Below are 24,924 nucleotides of genomic sequence, written 5' to 3'. Positions count from 1 at the left end.
CTTTCACTTTTCATTTTCATGCATTGGAGAAGGAAATGGCAACCCACTCCAGTGTTCTTGCCTGGAGAATCCCAGGGACGGGGGAGCCTGGTGGGCTGCCATCTATGGGGTCACACAGAGTCGGACACGACTGAAGCAACTTAGCAGTAGCAGCAGAGTACAGAGCATTCTAGACTTTTCCTGTCTCTTATGTCTCCTACATTGGCAGGCAGATTCTTTACCACTAGCACCACCTGGGAAGTCGTCTATTTGGTTACAAGATGTAATTTATTGTGGAAATGGGAACTCATTCTTCTTAGTTTGGAGCCAAGGCTAAGATGGAAGTTAAGGGATCCTACCAGATTATCCAGGAGACAAGACCCTAAAAGGTATACAGTGACAGGGGTCATTGGGGACAAGCAGAAGTTGAAGTTCAAGAGGAAGCAGACAGGAGGGAGGTGAATGTTGGCAGGAAAAAAGACATCTCTGTTAGATACGTTGAGTTTCTATAGAAAAACTAGAGGAAGTGAAGAAGTCGGGGGATTAGGCCACTAGGGTTCAGGACACTTCTAATGCCCTGGAACACTGGCCATTGCTGCTGAGATGCATCAATAGGTCAAGTGACACAGGAACCACTCTACTGTCACTCCCTTGGAATCAGCCGTCATTTCTCCATTCCAATGCCTTAGTCTGCCCCTCCTTGTGTCCATTTTATCTTCACCACTGCCACAGAAAGGCTTTGGGTCAGGCCAACTCATGGGCCACTGCCCTCTCATAGAGTTCTACCTTTGACTCAGGAATCAACCCTAGTCCAATCTGTTGTGGCCAGAGTAGTAGGATCACAAAAGCAGGTGTCCTACCTGCAAGGATCCACTTCTGACCACTTAAAAAATTTTTTTTTAATTTTCAGTTTTAGTTTTAGTTATGTGTATATGCCGGCTTCCCAGGTAGCACTAGTGGTAAAGAATCCACCTGTCAATGCAGAAGACGTAAGAGACGTGGGTTTGATCCCTGGGTCAGGAAGATCCCCTGGAGGAGGACATGGCAACCCACTCCAGTATTATTGCCAGGAGAATCCCATGGACAGAGGAGCCTGGTGGGCTATAGTCCATGGGGTTGCAAAGAGTCGGACATGACTGAAGTGACAGCACTCACGCAAAACCTTCACAAAGTTCTATGAAGATACTTGCCTTCTCAACCTGCTGAATTAAACTCCCCATGAAAAGCGTGAAGACATGTGGGTCTTTCCGAAGCACCCCAGTAATTTTGGTGTGTACCCTCAGTTGAGAATCATTGCTTTAGACTCATCACCTACTCAAGAAGAAAACCAGATCCAACCACTTATTAGAGCTACCTCAACTAAGATATGATCAAGGCAGTTGATACTTTCAAAATGAATATGAGGAAACATGAAAATTAGCTCTCACTGATACATTCTCTTTAAAAAGAGTAGGTATGATAGGATCATCAAATCCAAAATTATAATGAAAATTACAGGAATCTATTCATTTATTTTTGAGAAATTTTGATGGCTTATGCACCATAGTGATAAGGAAGATGAAAAGATGAATAGAAGACAGTCTCTGCTCTCATGAATAGGTGACAATAACACCAGTGCATTGAATAGGATGCATAGAAATCACAAGTTTATCTTCTGTTGTTCATTTAAACCTGAACAGTGAGAGAAATGTCTTCCCTTCTTGCTGAAAACCTGGGCAGGTCTATGATTTTACCAATCACTCTTAAATTAGAGGCAATCCTAAGGTTTCTTTAAATCACAAAGCACAGCTTCAATTCAATAATTTGAATGTCTAATATTGAAAGTGTGAAGATGTTAGTCCCTCAGTCGTGTCTGACTCTTTGTGACCCTAGGGACTGTAGCCCGCCATGCTCCTCTGTTCATAGAATTATCCAGTTAAGAATACTGGACTAGGTTGCCATTCCCTTCTCCAACCCAGGTATCGAACCAGTGTCTCCTGCATTGCACGCAGTTTTTTTTTTTTTTTTTTAACCATCTGAGCCACAAGGGAAGCCTGTCTAATATTGTGTAAAAAGCAAACCTCTAAACTTGATTTAGGATCTTGCAGGAGCCTGTGGTTAGCTTTTCCTCTCCTTGCTTATCTTGACAACTGTGAATTCTGGGACTTCATGGGTTGAGTGTGGAAAGGGAAGAGGGAAAAGGGCTCCTGAACGTTCCTACTTGACCCGTCCTCTTCTAAGATAGTTTTATATGCTCTGGGCCTGGCTGTTATGAGAACTGACTTTTTCTTGTGGGGACACTTACAGATTTTTTTTCAGGGAATTTTGTGCTGGCCTTTTCTGACTTTGACTACCATAGCACAGGAAGACCTCTCCTTTGTCCCTCAATGTTGATCCCCACGCAGCTCCTGTTTTCTGGCAGTCTCGGTGGCATACCCTTACTCTCCAGTCAGAAGTGTCTTGAACAAAAGCCAAGACTTTAAATTCCTCTGGGGTGTTTCACGCGGTCGAAAGGGTCTCCTTGAAGACCTTCTCACAAGGCTTCAGATGAGAAGGTAAAACCCTGGCCCTCCCTTTTGGGGTGGGCTGGACTCAAGAATGGTAGCTCTCTCTAAAGAGATCTCTTCACGAATCTACCCCTTCAAATCCCCTCTGTGTGCTAGACAGTAGGGCCTTGCTATTTATTTTATATTCTCATGCATGTATGCTAAGTCACTTCAGTCGTGTCTGAATCTTTGCAACCCCATGGACTGTAGCCCACCAGGCTCCTCTGTCCATGGGATTCTCCAGGCAAGAATACTGGAGTGGGTTTCCATGCCCTCCTCCAGGGGATCTTCCGACCCAAGGATTGAAACTTCGTCTCTTAATTCTCCTGCATTGACAGGTGGATTCCTTATCACTAGTGCCATGTGGGAATCCCATTTTATATACAGTAGTGTTCAGATTTTCATTACAAACTCCTAATTTATCCCTCCCCCCTTTCCCCTTTTGTAGCCATAAGTTTGTGTACTATGTGAGTGTATTTCTGTTTTGTAAAGCAGTTCATTTGTGTAATTGTTTAGATTCCACATATATTCATTTTCTTGAAAAAAGCCTATAACAGAAGAGAATGAAAAGAACATATGTATGTATATACATATATATATATGTAACTGAATAACTTTGCTGTATACCTGAAGCTAACAGAATATTGTAAATCAACTATATTTCAAAAAATTTTTTAAATTTTCATTCTTTTCATATGCTCAAAACTGGTGAGAGGTTTCATCAGACAAGAAATTGGTTTTTAGGTCTTTCATTTACCCATTTTCATCTACCTCAGGATTTACCTTGGTAATTAATATCGAATGTAACTTGGCACCTCAAATCATGTAATTTAACAAGATGTCATAATTGCAGTATCACAGTTTAAGTGCTACTCTGGTGGCTCAGACGGTAAAGAGCCTGCCTGCAGTGTGATAGGCCTACATTCGATCCCTGGGTTGGGAAAATCCCCTGGAGAAGGGCATGGCAACTCACTCCAGGATTCTTCCCTGGAGAATCCCATGGACAGAGGAGCCTGGAGGGCCATAGTCCATGGGGTCACAAAGAGTCGGACATGACTGAGCGACTAACACTTTCATTTTCTTTTCTATGTCCGTACAGGACAAGAAGTAATACTGGAAGAACACTGGGCATCCTCCACTGGCCTGGCTGGAGGACCAGGAGATTCCTGAAGAAGGTAATTCCTGGTAGAAGGTAACTCCTGAGGAAGGAGATTCCTGGCTGGTCCAGGAGATTCCTGAAGAAGGTAATCTCTTACTTGACTCTTCCATAATGGGTGTTCCCTCATGGCTCAGATGGTAAAGAATCTATCTGCAATGCAAGAGACCCGGGTTTGATCCCTGAATCAGGTAGATAACCCAGAGAAGGGAATGGCAACCCACTCCAGAATCCTTGCCTGGAGAATTCCATGGACAGAGGAGCCTGGTGAGCACAAACATTTTTCACTTAATGGATACGCTGGAGTTGAGTAGTATGACAACTCTCAGGGTGGGTGGGGCTGTTTTAAAGGGCAACATGCTCAAGTAGACACTCCTAAGCCAAATACATTATATTTCTAGACAGATGCAAAAACCAAAATTGTTGCAGAAGTCTTTTTATTTTGGCCATGCCACACAGCATGTGGGAACCTTAGTACCCTGACCAGGGATCCAAACCGTGCCTCTTGCAGTAGAAACTCGGAGTCCCAACCATGAGACTGCTAGGGAAATCACTTCATAAGTCTTAGTTGGTTTTTTCATCTCCTCATTTAGTCTCTAAAGTTCCTACAAATTCACAAGTGTAAATGTCACTGCAAAATCAGAAACTATATTATTATTGATTAATCCTGGGAGATTTCTTAAATGTCATTTATGCTAAGAATAATAACATTCATTTTCTAAAGGAGCATGTGAGAATTGTCATTTATGGATTTAACATATATCCTGATAAAAGCTGACCTTGGGAGTTGAAATGTATGAGTAGTTTGAAATGAATATCTCATTTAAAAAGTAGTTCAAATAGGATTTAATGGACTGTGGAACTGTGGTTTTAAATTAATGAGTGTACCTAGTAAAAAGCTTTGCACTAACAGGCATATGAAAGGTCAACTGAAATATTACAATTATCTTAATTGTTAAAGCATCTTGCTTATTAATATGTCAATTATTTTGACAGACTTTTGGGGGGCAGAAACAAGGAGCTTTGTCTTTTAGCATCCTTATCATATTATTATAAATCACTTGCCAAGTGCTCACATAGACGCCACCCATGATGGATCACACAACCAAAATGCATGCATCATCTGAGCTTCAAGGAAATTTTGACTAAATGCTTTTAAGCCTCAATTAGATGCCTAATACTGAATCTTGATTTGATGTATCAAAACCCTGAAAGTCATTACCCAGAAAGAAAAGACAACAGACATCTGGTCAATCAACTTTATTTGAATTACCCAAATGTGCACCAACCTTTGTATCCAGATTCAGTGGAGGATACAAAAGGAAGAAAAGACAAGAACTCTTACCATGAAAAAAAAAGTAAAATGAGCTGAAGACACACTGCCCAAGACGGTAAGACTTAAGGATATATACTGAGTAGTAGCATCTGAGCAGCACAAAACAGCTTAGTACAGAGTAAACCTACCCAAGGGAACACAGCGACCTTGGCAGGGAGTAGAGAAGGGTGATTGGGCAATCCATCCTGAGAGATGGGATAAAGCAATGGACCTGTGTCCTAGTCACCAAAATATCAGTGACTTATTGTGGACACTGAGCCATTAAGTTCCTCCTCTCTCCGTTTCAGTTTGCTCAACTCTAAAATAGAAAGTAAGGGTTGGATGGTGTCTAAGTTCTTCCAGCTGTAACAATATGGGATTCTAAGGACAAATGCAGAGAACCTGGAAGGTTGTGGACATTACAGGAAAGAGGAAGGACAAGCACAAAGCCATAGAGGTAAGAAAAAAGTAGTGGGTGTGTGTGTGTGTGTGGGTGTGTGTGTGTGTGTGGGTGTGTGTGTGTGTGTGCGCCTGGGCAATGTATAGTAGGATAGCAAGGACCTTTCACAAGCCAATTTAACTACTGTAAAGATTCTGGAGCCAGTGAACTTGGAAGTGGGTGAGACAGTGCTAAGCTAGGTACTAGACAATACACAGGTGTCAAAATGGAGAAAGAGACTGTGTATCCTGTGGTCAGAAAGTCTGACTGATCATCATGCTCGCCGCCTCACTCTACATTCTTTGCATCTTTGTGGAACTTTATTACAATGCCTTCCCCCAAACCCACACACCAGGGTGTGGTTACAGATGCCCTCTCTTTAGATTCGCACCAGGAGCCCCCTCTTGTGGGCCAGGTAGCCGAGAGCAGTTGCTGAAAAGATGGTGGTCAATCCAATCAGCTTCAGCAGGCCTGGCACGGAGGGCAAATGCCTTTGCAAGAAGGTGGTGGTGATGGGCTTCGCAGGGACATCCTGGGGTCAGAGAATACTTGGTGTCAGTACAGGGCTTGTGCACCTTGCTCCAAGAAGTCTGTATTTCCCCCAGTTCTCTGAATGTGACTCACATTTGCCAACCTCCAGGCCATGAAACATCACACTCCCTTCGCTCAGAACATTCATCTCCATTCCCCACCGGTTGTTGTTGTTCAGTTGCTTGGTCAGGCCCGACTCTCTGCGACCCCATGGACTGCAGCATGCCAGGCCTCCCTGTCCTTCATCAACTCCCAGAGTCTGCCCAAGTTCATGTCCTTTGAGTCAGTGATGCTCTTCAACCACGGGGCCCTTGAATTAGCTAACTCTGACCACTAACTTCAAGCCTCAGTTTCTCCCTCACTTCCTCCAGGAGCCTTTCCAGTGCCCCCAAGCTAAGTTGACTCTCTCTTTTTACATTCTCAGCATGTCATCTTTATCGCACATGGGGCTTTTTGGTTGTCATCTCTTCTCCCCACCACGTGCTGAGCTCTGAAAGTGTGGTTGTACCATTATCCCAGTGGCTGATGGCACAATAAGTATTGTGCCAGTGGCAGGTTGCACAATAAATATGTGTTGAGTGAATTGATCTATGGTCCACTCAGTCCTCAATCCCATCTCTGACAGAAGCACTAAGAGAAAGACTTCAGGGTGGCCAGGCTATTGCCTTTGAGCTTCTACCTGATAGACGAGTAACTCTGACCTTTCAGACTCTTGTCCTTTACAATGCATTTCACTCTATCCCTCTACGTATCCTTCCTTCCAGTCAGGAAAATCTCCTGGGGTCTTATTACAAAATGATAGGCATATTGAAAATGCATTTTTAATTTAAATCTGCTCTGTTTCATTCCACTTATTTGCCCTCTGAACAGAGTATACTGACTTATCTTCCCTTCATTTCCTCCACCCTATCACCAGGTTAGAGATTTATTCAAGAGACCTTTATTGAGTTCTTAATAAGCCTAGAACTCTCTGAGTAATCTCACCAGACCAAAAAAATACTTTTTCCTAATAATTTGCAAGGCATGTGGCAACTACAAATTTATCAAAGGTCTTCTAAATCCCTCACCTCTGCCCTAACCCATGACATCCCTTTAAACATCCATGGGCTGAATCACTAAGGGGAGGGTCTGTGAATATATACAAGTGTGTTCTATTTGCAAATAACTGTTCTCAAAGGAAAGAAATTAATTCATGAAATAAAATAGAACCTACCACAGACTCTGGTTCAGGCAGCCAGATTTCATCCTCTGGGATCTTGCCCATGGCATGCAGGATCTGAAAAGAAAGAGCATGTTGGTGAATAACAAAAACAACACTGTCTTTCTCCCAATCTACTAATCTTTCTCTTAATCTCCTAATCTGCTCTTTAAATACAGACTAACAATGTCTTTTGGGATATCCATTATACACTCCAGGGCAAAAGCCAGTGTAGTCCACTGAACCTTCAAAAAATGTCCAAAAGATCTTTCATCTGTGGCATCTTGGGGTTCCCTGGTGGCTCAGTGGTAAGGAATCTGCCTGCAACACAGGAGACTCAGGTTCGATCCCTGGGTTGGGAAGATGCCCTGGAGGAGGGCATGGCAACCCACTCCAGTATTCTTGCCTGGAGAATTCCAAGGACAGAGGAGCCTGGTAGGCTATAGTCCATAGGGTCGCACAGAGTCAGACACGACTAAGAGACTAAGCACAATCATTAGACTCACAATAAATCTTAGTAGCTGCAAACATGCCTTAATAGGGATGACCAGAGGAACTGTCAGAAAATACATAAATGAATTCTGAGTCCTAGGGTAAACATGTTTGGTTTCATAATATTAGACCAAGGTTCTCTCTCAAGTATAGCCATGGTGATATTTTGCCCCATGGAGTCTTTTTACCTTGGACTCATTACTTTGGGGTTAAGGTGTTCATTTCACCCAAGACTACTGTTAAAAGGGTGTTTTGTGGTTTTTCAGATGGGGGTTAATGGGCAGTTGGCCTCCAGGATCTCAGACATCTTTAACCTGCTTGTCAGGACCCTGAGTTACTTCCTTCTCCACAGCACATGACCTCAGGCCCCACCTCTCGGGCCGCTCTCTCGCCAGCCTCCACAGCCCCCTCCATGTAGCCACTCCAGTGTGTGGCAGTCTCTGTGCCTGCAAAGTAAATCCTGCCCACTGGCTGGCGTAGAACCCTTGAAAAGAAAGCAAAGAGATAAAAGTGGTCAGTCTCAGAGAGCCAGAAGAGAGCCTTCCTACAAAGACCATGGCTGGTCACTTTCTTCAGATTTTAAATGTCAGGAGGTCCAATGGCAATTTTGGAATGAGGTTCATAGTTTCCTTCAGTTCTTACATGATCTTTGTCACAGACAAAAGTGGAATAAAATCCAAAATTCCTTCCTGCACCAAGAGCTTACAGGTAAAGGGGCTGCCATCAGCCGAGGTAAAAGAAGCATTTGCTTTGAGTACATGAAGTGAGAAACTATATGTGCCCAGTCATGGATAAGCTCCTTTTATGATTCACCAGGTTTGAACAAGGAGATTCGTACCCCAGTTTCCCACCTGGTCATTCCACCAGTGAATTTGGCAAAGTGTCCTCTCACTGAGCTCCAGCTTCCCCATCCCTTAAGGGTCATGATCCACTGATTTTTAAAACCTTTCTTACCAGTAACATTCAACAAATCTGTGCATATCACTATGGCTCCACAATAACCATTCACTGAGCACTTTATCAGTGTGAAGAGTTTTATTGCATTAAATGATAAGCAGTTAACATTTTGGGGGGCACCAAGCGCTCCTCTAAGTGAATTAATCTTTACCACAACCCTATGAAGTCAATACTATCATTATCCTCATTTTGCAGATGAGAATATGGAGGTACAGGAACTATGGTGGACATTAGGTCCACCTAGACCTTCCTTCAAGAATGAAGGACTTACTTCCAGCTGCTGAAAGGTAGTCTTCTGATGTCAGCACTGTTTGGCTATTGCCTCCACTAAAGAAAATTGCCCTGGGCTTCCTGGTGGCTTAGTGGTAAAGAATCCCCCTGCAATGCAGGAAATGTAAGAGATGAAGGTTTGATCCCTGGATCAGGAAGATCCCCTAGAGGAGGAAATGGCAACCCACTCCAGTATTCTTGTCTGGAGAATCCCCATGGACAGAGGAGCTATGTAGGCTATAGTCCATGGGGTTGCAAAGAGTCGGATATAACTGAGTGACTAAGCAACAGTAACAACAAGAAGCCCATATGCTACATAATAGGACAGAAGGTCACAGCACTTGGTTTCTAAGAGGGACTGTTTGCTGTTACCCTGACAAAAATACCATAAGGAGGGCACCATCAATATGGCATTATTCATCCTATTCCATGTTTCCATTATATTCCAGATAATGGATGTGGATGTCCAGAGCTAATACCCTCACTCTTAGACAACACTGTACACCACTGGACCTTTCAGAGAAAACAAAACGAGTTGGCTTGAATTGGTGGGTTTTCTTTCACCTACCCTTATTGCAGCCATCAAGATAAAAAACCCAGGAGGACACTAGAAGATATTATAAAAGACTAGAATCCTGATAACAATACACAGCATCATCTGGAATTATCCATAGCCAGCACGGGTTGCAGAGCCTAAGGGTATTCAGGAAGGGTTTTCCAGGCAAGAATACTGGAGTGGGTTTCCAGGCCCTCCTCCAGGGGATCCTCCCAACCCAGGGATCGAACCAGAGTCTCCTGCATTGCAGGCAGACTCTTTACCACAGTGCCACCTGGGAAGCTTCAAAAGAGCTCACCTCTGCTTCGGGTAATGTAACCCCGGTCTCCCACCTGACAGGTAGGGATACTCATCACTGTACTAACAAGGAAACTATGCACTAGGAAACCAAAAAACAAAAATTGTGTGACTCACTTTATTGTAGTGGTCTGGAACTGAACCCTCAATATCTTCAAGGTCTGCCTATACTGAAGTTTTTAGCAGAATGCTTGGCAAATAGTTGGCACACAGGTAATAAGTGATGAATGAAACAATTATTACTGACATAGTCTACAATCAGCATATACAAAAATTAGTTTATTGACCCAGTAACTAATCAGGTGGTGCCCTTTTACCACAGAATGATCTCGTAGATGATATTTTGCCATCTTCAGGAGGATGGGACAGTGCTAACCAAAGCCACTACGTATCTTCTCACAAGCAGGTTTTAATCCTTCTTTGACTGTTTTCACGAACAGATTGATTAGCCATTTACATTTACTCACACCCTTTCTTTTTTTCCTGTTGCATGCTCAGGCTTTTACTCATCATCTACATTTCCTATTCTGTTTAGATTGAGCTCTTGGTACCAAATGATCTCTTGGTTTAGTATTACTCTAACGGTCAATAGTTACTGCTGTATTATTAATTCATACCTTGTTAACTACAATAAACTAAACACTAATGATTCATACTTGCCTGCACAACACTATAAAATGCTAAAGCCATTGAATTATGCATTTTGAATGGGTGAATTTTATTGTATGTGAATTCAGTTCAGTCGCTCAGTTGTGTCCAACTCTTTGCAACCCCATGGACTGCAGCATGCCAGGCTTACCTGTCCATCACCAACTCCTGGAGCTTACTCAAACTCATGTTCATCGAGTCAGTGATGCCATCCACCCATCTCATCCTCTGTCATCCCCTTCTCCTCCTGCCTTCAATCTTTCCCAGCATCAGGGTCTTTTCCAGTGAATCAGTTCTTCCAATCATGTGGCCAAAGTATTGGAGTTTCAGCTTCAACATCAGTCCTTCCAATGAGCACCCAGGACTGATCTCCTTTAGGATGGACTGGTTGGATCTCCTTGCAGTCCAAGGGACTCTCAAGAGTCTTCTCCAACAGCACAGTTCAAAAGCGTCAATTCTTCTGTGCTCAGCTTTCTTTATAGTTCAACTCTCACATCCATACATGACCACTGGAAAAACCATAGCTTTGACTAGACAGACCTTTGTTGGCAAAGTAATGGTATGTGAATTATATCCCAATAAAGATGTTTAAAGAAAGTATGCTCTCATTAATATACTGATTCTTGTCTACTGTATGCTACCTTGTGTTTTCTCATACACCTGATAAGGAAAACAAGGTTCAGAGAGAAGTGGCCTGTCCAGGATGGAAAAGTTGGTTATTGGTAGAATCAGGAGTGGAATCCAAGTCCCTTTATCCCCAGTCTAGAACTCAAGTTGTTTTTATAATGCTGTACCCATGTTGGCACTTATGTGGTACCATTTGAGGAAGTTTCACTGAGCCCTACACTTGCTATAAAGACAGTTCTTCTGACAATATACATGAACCCCCTATCTAAATTCCTAATCTTAGGCTGCAGTCTTCTTTGGTTCTATTGATTGGGATTGCTCCTTCAGAGGAATTCAGAGTCCAAAGTGCCACCATGATGTGGCATTGCAATGACTTCAGTAGTGAGATTCACAAGATACAAAGGAACCCAGAGATTTGGGGATTATTTTCCCCCAGCATTTATAAGAAACAAGGGAGAAGAGCTACATGAACCTTCTTAGAGTTATGGATTCAGATTCAGGGAATTTCAGTTAGAACTGAGCCCACTTTTACTCTACCTTCCATATTGAGTCATGATCCCAGGAGGGAAGTAGGAAGTGTAGCAGCCTCCGGAGTACTGCTCCTCACACCAGTTCTTCTCTTCATAGTGCACTGGCTGCAAGGCAGAGTGACAAAAACTCAGAGAAGAATCAAAGGAAGTGATCTCATCCAGAATAAATCAAACACATCACGGTAGGCTTCATACTGGAGAACCAACATATATCTAAAGCGAAAGTCACTCAGTTGTGTCCAACTCTTTGCGACCCCATGGACTATACAGTCCATGGAATTCTCCAGGCCAGAATACTGGAGTGGGTAACCTTTCCCTTCTCCAGGGGATCTTCCCAACCCAGGGATCGAATCCAGGTCTCCTGCACTGCAGGCAGATTCTTTACCAGCTGTACCACAATGGAAGCCCAAGAATACTGGAGTGGGCAGCCCATCCCTTCTCCAGTGGATCTTCCTGACTCAGGAATCAAAGGGGGGGTCTTCTGTACTGCAGGCAAATTCTTTATCAACTGAGCTATCAGGAAAGCCCTATGTCTAAAATAAAGCTTTATTGTTATGATGTTTTTAGAGATATGACTTTGGACATGTAAATGTCCTTGGTTATAAACTTCTAAGAAATTCTGACTTAGTTTTCACACTTGCTTCATTCATGTCCCAGGTACCGTTCATAAATTGCAATTGTCTAGCTCATGTTTAAAGTGGTCTTAGGTGTTAAGAAGCTTTAGTGCCTAATAGTTTCAGGACAAGTTTGAAAAAGGATTTATGCTTACTAGAGTAAGGACGAGGAAAAAAAAAAGTACAAAGACTGCCTGTTAAGTAAAAAGAATGACCAGATTCACATTTTTGGTGCAAGTCAACTTTGTTAAGAGAAGCTAGGACAGACGACTTAATGTTTTCATGGGATGTAGGCAATTGTGTTGATGGAAATGTGGAGTGCTGTGCTGTGCTTAGTCACTCAGTTATGTCCGACTCTTTGAGACCCTATGGACTGTAGTACACCAGATTCCTTTGTCCATGGGGATTCTCCAGGCAAGAATACTGGAGTAGGTTGCCATGCCCTCTTCCAGGTGATCTTTCCAACCCAGGGATCAAACACAGGTCTCCTGAATTGCAGGCAGATTCTTTACCAGCTGAGCCACAAGGGAAGCCCAAGAATACTGGAGTGGGTAGCCTATCCCTTCTCCATGGGAACTTCCTGACCCAGGAATCGAACTGGGGTCTCTTGCATTGCAGGCAGATTCTTTACCAGCTGAAGCCCATTGATGGCAATACATACAGGCAACGATCAGCCTGAAAAATATGTTTTTGCCATGAACAGGCAAAACATTAGCTGAGGTTTTGTGAACTTCAAGTTGTACTAAAAAAAGTAAACATAAGTGTTATCATTAAGCATTATTTTGAAAAGTTGTTAATAAAATCAGCATGGCAAGTCTTAAGAGAAAAATGTTAATTGTAAAAAGAGATTTGGAAAAGATGTTTCATTTAAAACAATTGTAGTCACACATGGGACTTTGGATAGCTATTTGTAACAATGAACAAAAGGGCACAAGCCCTTTCTGCTAGGTATAAGTGGCTCTGATGCCTCTGGCCCAGCCCTCTTCCCTCTCTGCATCTGAGTGTGATAACCACCTTACAAGCATGCTTCTCTGCCTATATCCAGTCAGCCAATCAGAAGAAAGTTTGGACTTCATGTTTCACCTTTCCCTGATCCCAGGACAAATGCCAAAGCAACTGCCACTCTCTATGCCAAGAGCAAACAACTCATTTTTATCATCAGAAATTAATTTTACATATTTTTCTATGAAAAAGAGACTGTTCCCCTGTTAAAAATGATCAGCTTTTTGGGAATTTGAGAACTGCTTTTCCCTCCCACTGGGGTTCCCCAAACAACCATCTCACAGGTGGTTGGAGGAACCTCAGCTCTGCACTGCCTCAGCCTGAGAGTGTCTCAGAACGTAACTTCAATAAAGCTTGAGTATCTACCAGGGAGAAATATCTTGAACTGTAATTTTTAAATAGAAAGACCAGCCAATTTCAGCAGATGTGACAGGATTAATTTTTAACGTGCATAGAGTTTGGATTTTGCTACCTCACTCGTAGTATCCTTGTGTCCAGAGGCTATGCTTATATTTAATCTTGTTAAATGGTGTATGACAGTGAAAAATGAAACAAAACCCATTCTTCATTATTATTACGTTTCTCTCCAAACCAATCAATTTGTCATTCTTGTTCATTTGTTGTGGACAAATTCTTTGAAGCTTCAAGAGCATGTGTTTCACCTATAACAAGTAACTCTTGCTTTAAAAGGATGAACATAAATGACAAATTCAAAAACCACAACAACTTTTGACTAGGAGGAAATCAGCCATTGCAAAGTTGAGCAAAATAAATGTTCAAGGGATAAGATGAAGCCACGGAGCTGTTCAAGTAGGTCATGATGTGTGGTGCAGAGATTTGGATTTAAGAGGCTTAACAAGTTAAATATTCTTAGCCCCTTCATTAGATTTTCCTTATGCTTTAGCCGCTCATTTGTACATTGTTTTCCATTGTCGTCAAATGCTTCATGGATAACTGGATTTAATAATAGCTTTCAAAAGGTGATGTAATCCGTGTCAAAACATTAAAACCCAGCAGTCTGGTGAATGGAAGGAAACGTCAGCTCATTGTTTTAAATATTGATGGGGGTGGTGGTTATGGTTACTGGTTATGGGCACATTAGGTCCTTTGATTATCACCAAATGCCCCTACTTCCCTGCCTCCCATATCATCCCACCTTTAGCCATGCGGAAGGGAGGAGAACTACCTGCAAAGATGTCTAGGAAGCTCAGCTAAGGCTCACCTTGAGCCATTCAGCATTGCTTCCCTGCTCCAGGAAGAGCTCTAAACTCAGGGACAAGGGTAGCATCACATAAAACACATTAGTTTGCAGGGTCCTTAAGCTGCCACTTGGAGAAGAAAATGGCAACTCACTCCAGTACTCTTGCCTGGAAAATCCCATGGATAGAGTAGCCTAGTAGGCTACAGTCCATGGGGCTGCAAAGAGTCAGACACGACTGAGTGACTTCACTTTCACTTTTCAAGCTGCCACTAGCCAGGGTCCATCCCTTCTGGGACAACTCATAAGTTGACCAGCCCTGTTGTGCACAGCCCTCCAAGAATAGAGCAAGGAAAACATGAGCTCTAGAACCTGACTTGCATGAGCCCATCACTGCTAGGCCCAAGACAACAAAGAAAGATCTCTCAGGACTTCCCTGGTGGTCTAGTGGTTAAGATTCCCAGCTTCCACTGCAGGGTGCACAGATGCAATCCCTGGTCAGGGAACTAAGATCCCACATGCTGCATAGTGCTGCCAAAGTTGAAAAAAAAGAAAAAGAGAAAAAGAAAAGCAAGATGTCTCTCCCATAGGGAAGGGTTGGGAAGCCTTACGTGCAAAGCTTCTTGTGAGCCCAGAACCTTTGCATAGAGGTCACAGAGTTTCTTCAACCTATGGGAAGATGGGAGAAAAAATAAATAAATGAAAATGAAGAAGGAAGCAAAAGTGGAAGAGGTACCTATGATTCTCATCATTCAAAAAGATTCTGAGCCTCTGAACTTTTGCTTCCACTTGACATTTGATTTTAACTTTTCAAAACAAGGCACTTTATTTTAGTTCCAGTATCTGAAATCTACGAGGTCACAAAAAGTTATAATGAAAAGAAAGGGATGCATTGCCTGCATCACCAGGGGCACAGGGCAATTTACTCATTCATCGAAGGAAACCTTGTGTACCTGTTGTCAATTTCCTAAGCACTGGAGATTCTGGGAGGGCCAGGATAGGATTCCTGCTACCCTCCTTCTCTCCTCATCCCACTAAGAGGAAATGAGCAAAGTGGAGAAAGAACAACTTTGAATTCTGCTTCTGTCTCCTCCATGCCGTGAAGTCTTAAGCAGGTTACTTAAGCTCTTCGACCTTTAGTTTTGTCCACAAACTTGCCTGATTTTTTCACTAATCACAGTAAAACAGTGTGGCCCCAGGACCAGTAGCAACTGCATCATTTGGAAGCTTGTCAGAAATGCAGACTCTCAGATCTCATCCCAGACCTGCCAATTCAGAAACAGCAGTGGCACATCTGTGTTTTCACAAACCTTCTAGGTGATTAAGTTTGAGAACCATGGGTAGAAAGCATATAAAGTTTCCAGGTGAATAACTGGTGGTTGTTGTTCAGTTGCTCAGTCGTGTCCGCCTCTTTTTGACCTCATGGACTGCATGCAGCACTCCAGGCTGCCCTGTCCCTCACTATCTCCACAACAACTGGTACATATGTAATAATGCTTGATAAATGATAGCTCTTAAGAGATTTAGTCTTATGGGGGAATCGGATACAAGCCAAAAGTTATAATTAGTTAATCAAGGTACAAGATTAGACTTATTTCCATTCTGATTTTTAGAGAATAGCATTGTTAAACGGGATCTTACAGGTGTTATAAAGTTAGGCCAATGACTTTCAAAAGTATTAGTATTATTATCATTATTATTATTTTAAATACAGGAACTCTTTCTACAAATAAAAATATATGAAGATGCCTAGTATATGTATAATTGAATCAGTTTGCTGTGCAGAAGAAATTAACATAACATTGTAAATTAGCTATGTTTCAATAAAATAAATTTAAAAAGAAAATTCCTAATTTCTCCTCCCTTCTTCCCTCTCTTCCATCCCTCCTTCCTTCCATGCTTCCTCCCTTCTTTCTACCCTGCCATCTCTCTTTCTTTCACTTTTTCTTTCTAATTTCTTTTTACATAAACGGACTAATTTGGCAGAAGCAGAGGAATAGTCAGACAGAACAAAGAAAATTAAATAGAACCAAATACATAAGGGAATTTAGAATCATAAAGGTGGGCATTTTAAACTCATGAAGAAAAGATAGATTATTTGATAAAATGGCACTGGGACAAATGGCTACCCTGAAAGAAGCAAAATTGGACTCCTATGTGACTTCTTACACCAAAATATATTTCAGAAGGATCAAAGATTTACACAGAATAGACGAAAACAGAAAAGCACTGAAAATGAGTACTTTAAAACAATCTTGAAATGAAATGGGAAAGTCTTTTCTATGCATGATAGACCATTCAGAAGCAATGATTTTAAAAACAGATCCGGATTCATTTTGATATTTGGCAAAACTAATACAATTATGTAAAGTTTAAAAATAAAATAAAATTAGAGAAAAAAAAGAAAAAAAAAATAAAAACAGATCAACCTAACTTAATAAAAAGCTAAATATTTATTATAGTATAAAATGAATAAGCCATAAATATGATCAAAAGACATATTGGGAAAAGATCTGTTCCAGGCACTGGAGATTCAGCAGTGAACCAACCAGACAAAACTTCCTACTTTCATGGATTTTTTTCTTTTTACTGTTTTGCAACATTTTATTTTACTTAATACTGTAATATTAATATTTACAGGTAATACTACTTTCTTATTGGTTTATAATATGTTTTATTGTATGTAATTTTTGTACATTTTTTTTCTATTCTTTTCCATTATGGTTTATCACCAGATATTGAGTACAGTTCCCTGTGCTATACAGCAGGACCTTGTTGTCTATCCATTCTATGTATAAGAGTTTGCATCTAATTCCAAACTCCCAATCCATCCCTCCTTGGATCTTAATATTCTAGTGGGGACATTTTTTAGGTAAGTGGTCCAATCAGCCCTCCATAGCCCTGGCCAAGCACAGTGGTGGCAATAGTCATAAAGCAGCGAGCTAAGAATGGAGGCAGGAGAGGGTGTGCCATAATGTATCCAGGGGCTCTTGTGCGTGCATGCTCATCATGTCCAACTCTTTGTGACCCCATGGACTGTAGCCCACCAGGCTCTTCTGTCCATAGTATTTCCCAGGCAAGAATACTGAGGTAGGTTGCCATTTCCTTCTCCAGGGGACCTTCCCGACCCAGAGATCAAACTCATGTCTCCTGCATCTCCTGCATTGGCAGGTGGGTTCTTTACCACTAGGGCCACCTGGGAAGCCCTCCAGGGGCTCTTAGTTGGTAAATATGTTATCAGGGAGGCTCCCAAGGTGACGCAGTGGTAAAGAATCTGCCTGCCAAAGCAGGAGACACAGGAGACATGGCTCTGATCCCCAGGTTGGGAATGTGCCCTGGAGAAGGAAACAGCAACCTGCTCCAGTATTCTTGCCTGGGAAATCCCATGGACAGAAGAGCCTGGCAGGCTACAGTCTTTGGACTTGCAGAGTCAGACATGACTAAGCACGCACACCATGCCAGAAGCACACCATGTTATCAGGGGTGGTATGGGAATAAATAGTTGGTAGTGGTGAATACCAATTGCTGAAAGAAATTGCCACCTCCAAGGAACCTAGTCCGTCTGTACCTATACTTTTTCATTGTTATGCGTCATTCATGCAGGATGTATGGCAGAGTGCCCTGCAAGGGGTCGTTTGTTTACCTGGTTATCTCCTCCCCCAGTAGGTTTTCAGCTCCTGGGCTATATCCATTTTTGTATTCTCCATAGCTCCTTGCATGGTATCTTATGTATGATAAACTCAACAAATATTATTTTGAATACTTGGTTCTTCAATTATCAGCCTTGTGCCTCTCTACAAGACCCTCATGATGAAACTTAACAGACATGTCATGTTAGGAATACACATTAAGCAGTCTTTAAGTTAAAAAGTTAAAGTGAAGTTGAAAGTAGGTAGAAAGAAGAAACAGAGGAAAAAAGGAGAGGGGTATGGGGTGGTGCAGGAAAGGAGAGAGGGGGAAAGGAAGGAAGGGAGGGAGGCAGAGAGGGAGGGAGAAAGAACAGATACTTTTTTCCTTACCTTTCCTCCTTGGTAAGACGAGCCAGCTTTCTGGCTTTGTGGGCAAGGATAAATCTAAAACATACAAATAAGAAAATGGGGGGAAATCAATGGGTGCTATCATCTTGGCCTCATTTCTATAGCTACACATATGTCTAGTGTACAAGTTAAAAGTAAGCAAGAAGAAACAAACAACACACTATCTTATTTTATGTTCCATGTTTTACTATTTACGTGTTACACTCCTGACATTAAAAGATACCTTCTAGTTTTAGGAATTCAAGGGACTAAAAACAGATCACTGGTCATAATTTTTGCCTAGGGGTATACCATGACTAAGCTATCTCCCCATATATGGCTGGTGGTCAATAGGAATACACCCTGGATCTCAAATGCCTATTTAAGATGTGCCTGAGATTTTACAGTTCCATCCAGTTCTTGTTCTTTGGTTCTGTTTTCAATATGCTTCTCCCAGTTGCCCAGCCTTCTAGAATCTGCCTCCATTTCCAGCCCTATGATTATCAACTAACCAACTGGCTTTGATCTCCCTCTTTTGACTTTTGGCTCTCTCTGAAATAAACTCATACATATCCTAAGACCCTTCTCAGTTTTGGCTGCTCCAGGTAATCACCACCTCTCCATCCCCATGACAACCATATCTACGTTGCTCTTCCCTACCAAACTGAGGACTGGGCTGGCCTTGGCTTCTCTCTTATGGGAAATCTCAGCATCCCACATAAGTACCATCGATGCTCATGTAGCCTCCACAAGAAGCCTTGTTAGTGGAACACCGTAAGTCAAATCTTCATATCATGCTTTCACAAAAGATAGCTTACCATAATATATCAACTCCCAGTGCCAAACATGAAGAAGAAAACTAGTATAACACATTTTAAAATGTTACTGATATTTTAATTCCTTTCTAAATTGTTACCCATTGTAAGATATTATTTAAAATTATTTTTTGGCCTTGCCATGTGGCTTGTAGGACCTGAGCAGGGATCGAACCTGTGTCCCCTGTAATGAAAGTGTGGAGTCCTAGCCAGTGGACTATCAGGGAATTACCAGAAGACATTATTTGTAAAAAATCAATAAGATCTTTCTTACTGCTGGATTTGGAGAAAAGTGACATTGGGTAAAAAATTATTGAACAAAGTTTGGGACACAATTATTGATAGTATAGGAATATATTGTCAATATGGAAGATCATCACACCACCACAAGCATGCCTTACCCTATTATGGCAGGATAGCTGCCATCAGGTTTAGTATCATCCAATGCATAGGCAACTGGAGCTTCCTCTCCTTCAATAATCATGCTTCCACAGTAATCTTGGAGAAAAACAAAATGGAAAAAGACATTCATCACCCTATCAAATTACCTATAGCAGTTACAATGAAGCATACAGTTTTCATTTTGAGAAGCCCAAAAGATGAAAATAAGAACTTATACTCTAAATATATGAAGGCAAATCAAACTGATGTTTGGAAAGTGAAGGAGCCAACATTTGGTGAAAAACTCAAATGCTAAGTTCCTCTCTGCAAAGAAGCAATGTGATATCATGAATTAATCCAGGCCACCATTAAACGAAATCTTATTTTCCCTTACCGTTACCACATGTGTCCCCATTTCTTTTTTCACAAAAAATCACATAAAACCAAAGATGTATCAAAGACATGCTAGTCTATTCCTGTAAAATAGAAGGCACTGAACATTCACATTTTATGAGGGGCCACTTAGATGGCGCTAGAGATAAAGAACCTGTCTGTCAATGTAGGAGACATAAGAGATTTGGGTTCGATCCCTGGGTCAGGAAGATCCCCTGGAGGAGGGTATGGCAACCCACTCCAATATTCCTGCCTGGAGAATCTCATGGACAGAGGAGCCTGAGAGGTTATAGTCCGAAGGGCTGCAAAGAGTCAGATATGACTGAAGTGACATAGAGCACATGTACTTATTCTAACTAGTTCTTAATTATCTGTAGACAGGGCAGAGAGCATTTCATACAGCACCTCCAGAACAACTTGGGAAACAATTTCAACTCATTCTGGACAAATGTGCTTATCTGATTCCCCTCCTGAACAAAAAAGATATGTAATTTTATCAAGAGAATACAACAGAGCAATGGTGAAAATGTCAGGGCAGAATTTTAAATGTTAGAATAAGATCCTACTACAGTGTACCACTCTTTCTGCTCCATAATTTACTAGGAAATTGGGGTTGTTTGAACAAAATTATGGTAGGACACCTTGGAACAAAGGTTGTATAGAAAATCCAATGAGAGGGCTTCAAAATGAGGAATAACGACTAGAGAAAGAACTTGGAGGATATGCAATGCCCCCAGCTTGTGTGTGAGCAGGCACACCTCTAGACCTTTGAACCTGCATTTGCTTCTCTGTCTCCCTTCATGACCCTCCCCACTTTGCATCTGTGAGAATCAACGTCCTAGTCGGTCACTGAATTGAGGGGCACTTGCATGCCCCTCAGGCGTACTGCAGAGAAGGCAATGGCACCCCACTCCAGTACTCTTGCCTGGAAAATCCCATGGATGGAGGAGACTGGTAGGCTGCAGTTCATGGGGTCACTAAGAGTCGGGCACGACTGAGCAACTTTCCTTTCACTTTTCACTTTCATGCATTGGAGAAGGAAATGGCAACCCACTCCAATGTTCTTGCCTGGAGAATCCCAGGGACAGGGGAGCCTGGTGGACTGCCGTCTATGGGGTTGCACAGAGTCGGACATGACTGAAGTGACTTAGCAGCAGTAGCAGGTGTACTGGGGCTAGAAAAAACATTGAGAAAAACTGAACTACAGGGAGAAGAAATGTTTAAAGTCTGTCATAGAATTTAAGAAGATTTAAGAATACAAGAGAAATAGCTAAGGAATCACCATGTTATAAGAAGACAAGAAAGAAGACAGGATGTGATAAGAGAAAAGAGCAAGGGCACACTGGTCACATAGTCAGCTGAACTGGCTGGGGTGGAGGCCCTGCTTCCTGGGCAGAGACGCTGCTTGGCCTCTGTACCACCCAGGTGCACTGGGAGGAAGCAAAGGACCAAGAAGCAGAGAGACGAGCCCTGTTCATGCCAGGACAAATCATGAGATGACAGTAGTATTTCTGTCATTTGGAGGTAGAAAGCTCAGGAGTTCTGCCCATGCACAGGGGACTTCTGATTAACTTGGTCCAGCCTTACTCTTAAAAAGGGGCATTCAAAGACATCTAGACATTTAACAAAGTCCTTTAACAAAAGAAGCAGACAAAATCAGAAACAAACTAACAAACAAAAAGGAACCCTAAGGAAAAAAAGACAAAGAGAGGAAGTACCTCCCAAAGCGGCAAGTAACATCCTCAGGGAGAAAAGAGAAGATATTGTACCTATGGTCCGTGATAAAGAGGACTATTCCCAGGTGGCGCTAGTGGTTTAAAAAATAAAATAAAACCTGCCTGCCAACACAGAAGATGTAAGAGATGTGGGTTCGAACCCTGGGTCAGGAAAATGCCCTGGAGGAGGGCATGGCAACCCACTCCAATATTGTTGCCTGGAGAATCCCATGGACAGAGGAGCCTGGAGGGCTACAGTCTATAGAGCCACACAGATTCGGACATGACTGAAATAACTTAGTACATGCATGCAAAGAGGACTATTTAGAATCAAATAATACATGAGAAGCTTTTTTTAGTGTGGGAGTGTGGAAGGAGGAATGCTGAGCTGATGATCACATTCATCTGGAAGAATGATATTTACCAAGGACAAAATTATAGGAAAAATAATGAAGAGAGGATGTGTGTGCGTAGTAAGTTGCTTCAGTGTTGTGTGACTTTGCAATCCCATGGACTGCAGCCCTCCAGGCTCCTCTGTCCATGGGATTTTCCAGGCAAGAATACTGGAGTGGGTGCCATGCCCTCCTCTAGGGCATCTTCCTTACTTAAGGATCAAACCCAAGTCTCTTAGGTCTCCTGCATTGACAGACAGGTTCTTTACCACTAGCACCACCTGGGAAGCCAAAGAGAGACTCTTGTACCAAATATCAAACATATATATTATAGCCACATGGATTACAATAGTACAAGTGCTTCTAAAGGACTAGAAAATAGAATCTGTGTTCTCTAAAGTGGAGTATGCCCACCTAGATTGCACATCTGGATAGAGGAGAAAGATATTAGAAATTCTTATTTTCAATTTTAACTGTTTTGACTACTCTTGTATATCTTATAATAAACATATCTTTTTTTCCGACATAATTTAGAAATAATATATTCAGTGGTTTTTTGTTTAGTCGCTAAGCTGTGTCTGATTCTTTTGCGACACCCATGCATTGTAACCCACCAGGCTCCTCTGTCCACGGGATTTCCCAGGCGCGAATACTGGAGTGGGTCTCCATGCCCTCCTCCAGAGGATCTTCCTGACCCAGGAATCCAACCTGCATTGGATTCTTTACTGCTGAGCCACTGGGGAAGCCCCTTTTACATAGAGTGCTACAAAAAAACACATCTGGAACCCAGTGACAAAGATCAGAGAAAAAGAATGGTTGGTCCAGAAAAGCCCCATGTAGATATATTTCCTAGTAGGATGAAACCATCATAAACACATTTTTTAAAAATGATGCACTGGAAGAAAATATTTGCAACAGATGCAGAAAAAAATTAATGAGCACAGGACAAAGAGATAATTGACAAAATGATTTTACATAGTTCTGAAGCCTTATTAATGATAAAAGTTACAGATTTTATAAAAAAGAAATGCTTCTATTCAAATCTTCAGAGCGATACAGAAGAAGCTGTTTATTGCAGCATCGTATATAATAGCAAAAACTTAAAAACAATGGAAATGCCTATTACCAGCATAACTACTGGACACATCTTGATAGAGCCATACAGGGAATTACTGTTTATTCACTTGTTGAAATAAAGTAGATTTAAATGCCAAGATGTGGAGAAATATCTGTGGTCACAGAGGGAAGCAGCTTAGCACCAGCAAGGTCTCCATGGTGGGTCACTATCCAGTTCTTTGGAAAAGATAAATTACTTGCTCAACTGATGCGCCAACCCAGTAACAGTCCTAAATAGAATGTCCTGCAAAGGCGGAGGATTAGGAGGCTGCAATGTCATGGAAAGGGGTAGATACAGTAAGAACTGTCCTAAGGGAAAAACATGGAACTTTCCCCCTTTGCCTGCAGCACAAGCTTCCTCTCATCTTCTGTAATATAGGTCCTCATTTCAGTCCACCCTTCCCTTTGCCCTCAGTCTCAGGTACTGACTGTTCTTACCTGGCCTCCTCTTGGAAGAAAAGGAGCTGTGATGAGGGTAAATGTGATAAGACTCTAGCATTGTGCTATTCAATATAGTAGGCATGTGTGGCTTTTGTACATTTGAATTTTTTTTTCTTTTTTTAAGCTTTTAAATTTCATATTGGAGTAAAGTTGATTAACAGTGTTGTGATATTTTCACACACCGAGGAAACCAGAATTGAAAGAGACATGTGTACCCCAATGTTCATCACAGCACTGTTTATAATAGCCAGGACATGGAAGCAACCTAGATGTCCATCAGCAGATGAATGGATAAGAAAGCTGTGGTACATACTGGAGTATTACTCAGCCATTAAAAAGAATACATTTGAATCAGTTCTAATGAGGTGGATGAAACTGGAGCCTATTATACAGAGTGAAGTAAGCCAGAAAGAAAAACACCAATACAGTATACTAACGCATATATATGGAATTTAGAAAGATGGTAATGATAACCCTGTATGCGAGACAGCAAAAGAGACACAGATGTATAGAACAGTCTTTTGGACTCTGAAGGAGAGGGCGAGGGTGGGATGATATGGGAGAATGGCATTGAAACATGTATATTATCATATGTGAAATGAATCTCCAGTCTAGGTTTGATGCATGAGACAGGGTGTTCGGGGCTGGTGCACTGGGATGACCCTGGGGGATGGGATGGGGAGGGAGGTGGGAGGGGGATTCAGGATGGGGAACACATGTACACCCATGGCGGATTCATGTCAATGTATGGCAAAACAAATACAATATTGTAAAGTAAAAAAAGTAATTAATTAATTAAAAAAACCAATGTTGTGATATTTTCAAGGGTATAGCAAAGTGACTCAGTTAATACATTAATATATATACTCATATCTACTCTTTTTCAGATTCTTTTCCCGTTTAGGTTATTATAGAATATTGAGCCGAGTTCCCTGTGCTATACGTTTAAGACCTTGTTGGTTATCCATTTTAAATAGGGCAGTATGTACATGTCAATTTCCAAACTCCTAACCATCCCTCCCCACAACCTTTCCCCACAAGGTAACCATAAATTTGTTCTCTAAGTCTGTGAGTCTGTTTCTGTTTTGTAAATAAGTTCATTTGTATTTTTTCTTTTTAGATTCCACACATAAGTCATATCATATGGCATTTGTCTTTGTCTGGCTTACTTCACTCAGTGTGATAATCTCTAGGTCCATCCACGCTGCTACCAATGGCATTATTTCTCTCTTTCTAATGGCTGCATAATATTTTTAAATTTAAAGCAATTAAAATGAAGTAGCCATGTGTGGCTTCTTACATTTGACTTTAAAGCAATTAA

At 41.7% G+C, this 24,924-nt stretch overlaps 1 protein-coding gene across 1 annotated transcript in view; it reads right to left on the bottom strand.

Moving 5' to 3' along the window:
• Window positions 1–4,905: 4,905 nt before the first annotated feature.
• Window positions 4,906–24,924, bottom strand: part of MAOB (monoamine oxidase B) — a 121,557-nt gene continuing 101,538 nt past the window's right edge. The window contains exons 9-15 of the mRNA XM_061410384.1: window positions 19,567–19,663; window positions 18,354–18,407; window positions 14,946–15,003; window positions 11,528–11,625; window positions 8,008–8,119; window positions 7,159–7,221; window positions 4,906–5,946 (exon numbers count right to left, since the gene is read on the bottom strand). Coding sequence (XP_061266368.1) covers window positions 5,794–5,946; window positions 7,159–7,221; window positions 8,008–8,119; window positions 11,528–11,625; window positions 14,946–15,003; window positions 18,354–18,407; window positions 19,567–19,663 — 635 coding nt within the window. The 3' untranslated portion in view covers window positions 4,906–5,793. The remainder of the gene's footprint in view (window positions 5,947–7,158; window positions 7,222–8,007; window positions 8,120–11,527; window positions 11,626–14,945; window positions 15,004–18,353; window positions 18,408–19,566; window positions 19,664–24,924) is intronic.

This window comes from Bos javanicus, chromosome X (genome assembly GCF_032452875.1).
Source record: "Bos javanicus breed banteng chromosome X, ARS-OSU_banteng_1.0, whole genome shotgun sequence".
Lineage (NCBI taxonomy): Eukaryota > Metazoa > Chordata > Mammalia > Artiodactyla > Bovidae > Bos > Bos javanicus.
This window is presented reverse-complemented; position numbering and strand designations above follow the sequence as displayed.